General features: G+C 36.2%; 1 protein-coding gene across 1 annotated transcript in view; it reads right to left on the bottom strand.

Annotated features, from left to right (window-relative positions):
• Positions 1 to 1,031: 1,031 nt before the first annotated feature.
• The window catches only part of JMY (junction mediating and regulatory protein, p53 cofactor), a gene marked incomplete at its 5' end in the record, with an annotated part of 66,572 nt that continues 58,584 nt past the window's right edge, over positions 1,032 to 9,019 (bottom strand). The window contains 2 exon segments of the mRNA XM_009637249.2: positions 1,032 to 5,323; positions 8,352 to 8,662. Coding sequence (XP_009635544.2) covers positions 8,355 to 8,662 — 308 coding nt within the window.

The following is a 9,019-nucleotide window of genomic DNA, read 5'->3' as shown; positions in this document are numbered from 1 at the left end:
AATAAAACTTGCATTGCAGAAAAGCGGTGCTAAAGAAAAAAAGAGCAAAAAGCAGACAGTTAAAACTTCTTTTAGTTTTCAGGTATTGCTAGAAATGTTCAGGTTTTTACCTTTTTTTTTAAACATACTTGTTGCTTAATACTTTATAGCATTGAACATTTTTAGGCATAGTAAATTTGCAGAGTCGTTTACAATAAAATATACATTTAATATGTACTTTTGAATATAATGGAGTTAACTGTCTTAAAGCCAAGCACAATGTGCTAGTAGTGTTTGAGTCTACCGGTAATATTGCACAAAGCTAGTGAATGGCAAACTGGTTTTCTTCTGAGTATTTATTTATTCAACAGGCTTAACAAAGAAGTTAGTTTCATTAAACTTCACTGGCTTCGCTCATGCATGACAACCTGCAACCATCTGTATCTCTGAAGTTTTCATCTTACCATGATGCATTTGTACATATTTAAGCTGAAATTTAAAACACGCAGCAACCATGGTAACACGCCAGGAGATGTTCAGTGAGTATCCCTAATCCCCAACACCTATTTCCCAATTCAGAAATCAAAAGTATGTTTCTAAATCTGAAAATCAAGCTAGTTTATGGCAAACGAATTACCGAATAGGTGACAGTCTCTGGAGTAAAATCTCTGCGGAGTTTGGACTATATTCACCGAAACGGCCATCCTTCATCCTTCGTACTCATTTCAGATGGACATGCTACTGGTTAACAGCCTTAGATACCAGCTCTAAATAATGCTCTACATTAATATTCGAAATTCAGCAGAGTAAAACTCATTGCGTGGTCATTTTCCATAGTAGAGGTACATCAGAGCATTCACATTTGAGAATGGAAAGACGACCTTTTCTGTCAAATTCTGAAGCTCTGGGCCACAGAACATAGAAGACCTGAATCACAATAAAAGTACATAAACATCAGGTTGCATATTCACCGCAGTCAGAGCTGGGAGTTTTGGATTAACAAACTGAATGGGAAGTGCAAAGAACCGTATATACAACAGCCCCTCCCAAAAATACACTGGCATGCCCACCCACCCTTGACCCTCCTAAAAATCCTAATTTAAAGTATTTATGTATTAGGCAGCAATTAAATATAAATCCATTTTGTAGGAAAAATTTAAATTACAGTATATTTATAGGTTAAAAATAGCCACTGCTGTACTTTTTACAGCATTGATAGCAGAATGTCAATGTGCTTATTGCACCAAAGAGCAATTTGCAGTCAAGTTTAGGATGACCTTCTGTCTGCCAGCTCCAGTAGCACTGAAATCATGCAATGCGCTCTCCCAGTAAGGTGCTTCTATTTACTCCTTTTCTTTGCAAGAAGATTTGCTTGTTCTTAACATTAATTCTGTAGTGCTAAACATAACAACACACTGTCCGTGCTTACGGAATCATTACCAGAGATATATCCAGGTAATTTAACTACATAAGCACCACAATGAAAATAAAATCTGATTACACACGTGAGCAAATTGATTTACAAATTACACTCTCGAAATTCAGTGCAACAAATGGAATAAGGGTAACATTAACCAATAAAAGTTTCTGCCTCCTCTTCTCAGTAAGTTGCATCTTCAATAATGCACCTGTCATTACTTTAATATTAAAACATTACAGGATATAGTGCTTATACTCAAAATGATTCTTTACAAGTAATGTAGTGAAGTATGTTGAGTTCTATCCCCAATGCAGCCACAAAAGAACACAATATATAATCATACTGATTTATTATACAAGTGTCTCGTGTAGGATGAGACTCTCAGATTTTTTTTTTAAAAAAAAACCTTAAAGTTCAAAGTGATGTTTAAGAAAAATAAAAAAGCCTTCATCTACCCGAGATGGGTAACTTAACTAACATATGAAAACACAGTAAAGTGAATAAAATAAGACTCTTGGTCATTTGTAAAGGATCTGGAACGTCTGTGAGTGAGAGCGTGAAATTCATGTTGGTGCAAATTCTGTTTCTCATCAAAACACTGTTGCTGTTTACCTTCCATTTTGATTATTTTAGTAGAAATTGAGTATTTCATCTATTGTTCCCACTCACAAAAGATTTTTCAGTCCCCACATAAGCATTTGTACCATAAACATGACGCATTCCAACTCTCTACCTCACTGGGTCAGTTACACTATACTAAAACAGTTTTAATTTGAATGAAGAAAGAAGTTTCTAAAAATGGAAAAAGCCTGAAAGCTGACAAACTGCTCAAGATAAGCGCCTAGCAACAGAACTGCACAGCCAGCACAATGAAGTCCAGCCACAAACAGACAATACCAATGACCAGTAGAAAGGTATTTTTATGGAGGCTGTCTCTCCTTGCATAGGTTTAAGGTGTTTTTTCATGTAGTGATGCTTGCTAAGATTTCTCAAGGACCAACACAATTATTGGACCTTTTCTCAGCTGTGGAGGAACCGATCTCAATGCAAGACCGCCATCATTTCCTTAAGTTTCTTGTGAATATACTTATACTTTCCCCATTTGCTGCTGTAGCCATCCCACTGCAAAATTTCACGTTACAGAGGGTGGGAAGTTTTATGCATTAGCCTCTGAACTACATAAGCACAATTTCTGTATCAAAGTCGAGAGTTATGTAAAATTGTGACACCTAGTGACTCATAAAGGATTAAAATCCAGGATGATTTTTTTTTTTTTAGCAGTAATTGGAAAACCCCCCCATTTATTTTCCACATTGAGGATGGCAGTTTTGAACTGACATAAACGGCTGTGTTCAGCACAACAACTACTTTTTTGTGTGTGCATGAAATACTGTTCATATGAGAACTCCATTTCTATAAATTAAGCTATTGCAGGAATCCAAGATTTCAGCTAAACATGAAACAGATTAAGGACAGCATTTTTTCTGAAATCATGCACACATTTTTCAAGGCAAAGATGACAGATCATGTGGCAAAAAACCCCTGAAAACTGTAGTACAGTACGGTGTGGAGCTGTTTAGATAAATCACAACATGGTGGTAAATTGTAGACACAAATGTTGTGTAAGGGGACCACTGCACCTATACTTTAAAGTTACACTATTATTCCTCAGCTTGGACTTTTGCTAGTGTCCCATATGCATACTTAAGGAATAAAACTGCAGCCTGGAAAATAGGAAAAAATGGACATAAAAGTTGCTCAATCACCACTATTCATTTAGGACTATGTTTATATAGAACTATATAATCTGAATTACGATTCTACATCATAGTTCTGCTTTGTGCTACAGCCAAAAATTTGATTACTTCGGTTTTAACATGTGGTGTGACTGGAAGTACAGACAAATGTAGTGCAAAAATACACCACAGCTTATGGTACAGGCCATGTCAAACGATTGTGATGAACTTTGAAATGGCTGTTATTGCCACGTGAACACAGTGTTAGACAGCTTACAACCACAGCATGTAACTCGGGGTTCAGAGAAGCGGTTTAAGAAAAAAACACCATGTAGTTTTAGGTCCTTGGAAAGCCAGTATCAAGTTTGTCACAGAGCTGATCTCAGGAGAGAAGAATACAGACCTGACGACTAACACAGCAAAATCGATACAAGTCTACAGTAATGCTGCTCACAGGTCCTTTGAAAATGAATGTTCGCTAACTTTATAAATAAGGCAACAAGGTTAAGAAAATGCCTGTCGATAGCAAGGGTAGTGACATCCTTTCAAGATGTTTGACAGAGCTTTAATTCCAGGACAGCCACAGCAAAACAGCTGAAGGGTCCAACAGGTGAGGTTCCTTTGGGTTACATAGCCTATTGCTAAGGTAAGTTCTCCTATTCCTCTTTATATAAGTAAATGGCAAGACATAAAATCTCCTGTTATAAATGTTAACACAGTACATGTTCTGCTACATGACAGCAGCAACACGTAACTCCACTTAAAAAACCCCACAAATCCGTGTTGCAGTTGGTCTGTCAGGAGAGGAACAGCAAATGGGACACGCTACACCAAGGACAGGGACTGTGCATTTCTCAAGCACAGTGTATGTCATGCTAGTAAAAATAAAATGCGAGTGAAAATTCAGTTTTCTTAGAATTGTAACAGGCTGACTTTACTATCACATGGGAGTTTCTAGATGGTACAAGGCTACTTCTATCTCTGTACTGATGCACCTCTCAGTACTCTGGCATCATAGGAGTAGCTACCTGCAGCCATTAGTCATGAAACTTAGGATTACTTCTAAGTATTCACCACAAAGGAACTTGTAAATCTCCATTAAAAAAAATAGTCAGGATCAAATGGGAGCTTTTTTTTCAGCCAGAAGGCTTTTGGGTATGAAATACAAACATTTTTGCAGCCAACAAAAGGGAATAATAAAAACCAGCAAGAGAAGCATAATTTTTGCAACTGACTTACCAGTACATTTAATGCTTTGATCTTTTTTAAAGATGGCTGCTTAGAGTAATCAAAAGCCACTTTAAACCAAAAGAGAAAAATAATTTTAAGTATGAAATTACAAAATATTGCTTCTTATAACAAATGATAAAAGTATAACTTGGTTCAGCACAGCCAAATATTATTTTAAAAAAGCATGAAAATGTCTACTTTAAAAAGGTGTAAGACTACAAATGACCTTCTAAAAAGGTGCTGCAGTATGTCTTGCTAAATATACCATGCTGGAAACAAACACATTCTTGAGTATGTACTGAATTCAACTCTCTTACTTCTCATTGTGTTGTGGTCACTTGTCACTTTTCATACTGCCATATACTTCTTCAAACTAAGAAGAAAAAAAGTCTTAGTTGCACGTTACTGAATTTCAGCTACTGTAGTGCAACTAGGAGTTCTGCTCTTTCTGGAATATCACACTGCTACATAGCAAGCTTCTCTGCAAGGAGCTATTTAATTGGATTTTCAAGCAGATGATACATTCAGTGAAGTGAAGGGGAGGTTTTATAGCTGGTTTGATGTATCAGATGAATCCCAAAGTTCCTCTAAAAGCAACTATTCTCCCAACTCACAATGTCCCCCTCACTTAACTGACCACACATTACTAACGCAAATATAAAAAGTGCTTAAGAATTGGGCATTCTTGATTATAGAAAATGCACACCTAAACAGCATAGCTTTCTGCCCAAACCAGAATTTTTAGAACAAATTAAAGAAAAAAGTGACCTGAAAATTAATATGTCAGGCCATTTTTGACATGTACTGAACTATTTGCCAAAGAAAGACTCTTTCTTTGCCAAAGAAAGCCTCCTGTGGAGTTGATGGTCATAACTGCTGGCTCTGAATTTTCAGAAACGAAGAAGAAAAGTAATCTTCAACTGGGGTTTCTTTTCTCACGTCAGTAGCTGTGAATCACCTGTTCGGAGAAAAAAAAAAAAGGAACATCTGAAAAGCTAAAAGGCTGTAAAAACACTCTCTGATCAACATATTAGGCAATTCCAACATGCAATATGGAGCAATGTCTTCAAAAGCCTTGATTCGCCTTGCTCCCACGGTAATGACACGCTATCTCTGGAGCCAGGACACATAGAATGCGACCAAGTCTTTTTTTGCCTTCCGGTATTGTTGGCTGAACAATTGTTGAACAAACAATAGAGTTTGAAGAGGCCCAAAATACTGGATTAGAAGACTATGGAGAGCAAAAGCTCACTTCTTATCCATTACTTTCTCCGTCACTCCCAGGAACCCAGCTTTTGCATTACTTATAGTACTCTCAATGTACTATAGCAATTTATATGTATCATTATGTACACACACACAGATAAGTTTGGGATACTTTTGATAACCAGTAATCTTCTGATTTTTCATGCAGAAGCTACTGCATATTTATGCTGCTTGTTCAGCTGTACTTCCAATACACAGAATGCCTCAACATTTCTGTACGTGGTTTGGAGTGTCCGTAAGCAAGGAACTGCTCTTAAAAAAGTTAGTCATAAATTTATGCAGAAATTAACTCATAAAGCAGATAATACAAGAAATGACTATATCTCCTGCAGTACTTAGTTACTATTAGTTTGTCTTCAAACGTCAGTAATTAATGAAACCACTTCAGTGGACACTGTTAATACTCTTTGCACAAACACTTTTTGGCACTTGATAAACATACATCACTATATCAGCTTTAGCCTTTATTCTTAAGGCAAATAATTGCATTACATTTAGCCTACAAGGATGTATGTTTATTAAGCATAGTTCGTAACATATGTGCCAATACATTTTTGTATAGCCATTTGCAAACTAAAATCTCTAATGCAACTGGTTTTTGTATGTGCAGAGCTTACAGTTAAAAATCAGTAGGTTAATCTTAAAGAATGGTATTAAACAGATAACCTTATAGTAAAAAATCCTATTCTCCTATTTCTAGAACAGACTTTCATATGATTTTACTCCTCTGTAATAAATTCAGGCAACCAGCCTGTATGTCCAAGCAAGCACACTCATCTATGTGAAAAGTATTTATTCATAAGGACTTTGTCTCAATCTCTGTTCTCCCAGATTATTTCATGCGCTTCCATAGCAGGGCCCTGTTTCTCCTTTCTGAGCTGTTAGTGATTTTGTACAACCATTTTTTCAAACGAATCTGGACTATCTGTTAATAGTCTCATCTCACAAACCCAGGATTGTTTTCATAATAAAATATGATATTGGTAAGAGAAAGCAGGTCCCAGGTGTGTGAAGAACTCCAAGGAGCACACACTCAGAATTCTGACATTTTATAAATGACACATAGTATTAAAGAGTATTCTTGCTAAAAAAATGCAAACAAGATCCCAAAGAATAAGCTGAATTTACTAAAATCGTAAAGTCAGATCAAAAAGTTTAAATTTGCTCAGTTATCTAGGAAATGAAAAGAGAATAATTGCAATGAGAAAGCCAAATCAATTCTAAGTCATGTCTTTTCTTACAGCTGTCACTTGATTTCTGAAGGGCTGTGGTAGTAGGAGTATTCAGTATACATGGAATAGAAAAAATGTTACATCCAAGCAAAATTATTTTCACTTTGCATTTCAGCAAGAGTAAAGTACACCTCCACTCCTCGATTTCAACTCCAAAACTAGCAGTACATTTGATATGGAATAGAAGGAGCATGCCATAATTAAATAGCATTAAATCATTAGCATGACCAATGAGGAATGTGGCCAATGTTCATGAGGAAATAAAGGCAACATTTATTTTCCTCTTTAAAAATTTTAAACACTGTTATTTGAGACACAGTATTTTGTAATTGCAACAACATTCAGCAGATGATGTGCTAAATCACCATCACTTTTTAACGAGCTGTAGCACTTTATCAATAGTGACTCTCCAGCTCTGGTAATAACTAACCTGGGTAGAAATGCCTAACTGTAAACATCCAAAAAGGTTCTCTTTTTCCTACTGCTAGCTGTGCTGCAAGGATTATACATATTTATCTTCCACGGTCTTGAAATAGCCTTTGATTTCTAAACAGATTTTTAAATTCTTTACAGATTGTCATACCTCTCTTGTGTCCAGATTTTAAGTTTAGTGGGAGCTTTCATTGAGACTTAAGTTCATCCACATGCCAGTAGCAGAAAAGAACCACCACAGAGGAATAGTGCTGTATGCTGTTGTTGTAACCAAGAACCTCTTTGTGCTACCGATGCAGCCATAATTTTGAAAACTAATCTCTTGACAATTTCCAGTTTGTTCTGAAATCATTAACTTCATCTGCTGAAGTCTAGTATCTGTACTTTCAGGCACTGTAGCTTAGTATAATGCAAGTTCATGGGATTTGTGTAAGTAGCTGAAGTATAAATTATATTTGTATATTTACTGTTTATAGTCTGGAAATTCAGTTAAGTCAGAGAGTTTACAGACTGAAACCAAGCTATCAAAGAGTCAGCCACACAGGGCAACCAATAAGATTTCAATGTGTTCAGCAGCCAAATCAAATCGTCTTTCACTTGGAGCTATTCAGTCTGAAGTGATAAACATGCTGAATTTTTACAAGGCCAGAAGTAATTAGAAAGTAAGTACAAGGTATGTCCAAGAGTGATTGTGCTGCTTTGTTACTTAAAAGCTTTTTAAAACTTTTTGGAAAGCTGCAAACAGTCCCTTCAAATTTACTCAATAAAATAGCGCTTTTTATAGGAGCAGTCCTGTCAATATTCAGTGAAAGTATTCAAACAATAAAAGGCTAAGATATCGCCTAAAAAAAGTTTTCCTTACTATAAACCTTAAATTCTTTGAAAAGTCAGAGGTACTAAACTCCTATGTGCATGTTTTACCATGTTGGATGTCAGACAGTTTAGTCACATTCATACTAAGTTTCCTAGAATGCACAACCTGAGGCTTAGCCGCTATTGTTATACAAAAAGTGTTGAAGAAATACTTTTTTTTTTTTTTAAATGTAGGTTAATTACAGGTTAATTTTCCCAGTCTGTGCAAGGCAAACTCTCATCTTCATCCTCTGATTCAGGTGATGCTTCCTTAATTCGTCGCAATGCTTCATGGATGCTCCTTGTCAGAGGGTCAGTATCAGGCAGAATTGTAAAGGATTCTCTCAAAACATCTTTCTGCACTTTCTTCAGTTTCACCCCTTTCCTGATCTGTGCCAAGATGTTATTGCTATCATCTTCATCAGGAAAAGGAGGGAGACTTCTCTGTTCAACTTTTCTTAAGTGAAAGCTGCCACGTTTCAAGGAAGCCAGCACTTCATCCATCGGGGAACTCACTGCAGTAAATCAAAAGACTTTCAGTATTATTTTTACTAGGTTGTATCAGTCTTCATTTACATTTCTCACAGACCAAAAGTAGCTGCATACTATTAACGTGACAGTCCCATACCATTAGTATAATGGTAGCGCCACTATTGTTTTAGCCTCCAAATTTATCTTCCCTATTACCAGGTCAAAACTGGTTTATACAATTATAATTTCTGAAACCACTTAACCTCCTATCAGGCAGGTAGTAAAACCTTTTGAACAAGATGGCTTTCCTGTTTGCAGTCAGGAAAATCCAAAATAATTGCAATGAATCCAACACAATGGAAGTGTTTATTACAGTACCTTTCTTGACTTTAAGACTCAGG

Source organism: Egretta garzetta, unplaced genomic scaffold (genome assembly GCF_000687185.1).
Source record: "Egretta garzetta isolate BGI_Z169 unplaced genomic scaffold, ASM68718v1 scaffold424, whole genome shotgun sequence".
NCBI classification, from domain to species: domain Eukaryota; kingdom Metazoa; phylum Chordata; class Aves; order Pelecaniformes; family Ardeidae; genus Egretta; species Egretta garzetta.
This window is presented reverse-complemented; position numbering and strand designations above follow the sequence as displayed.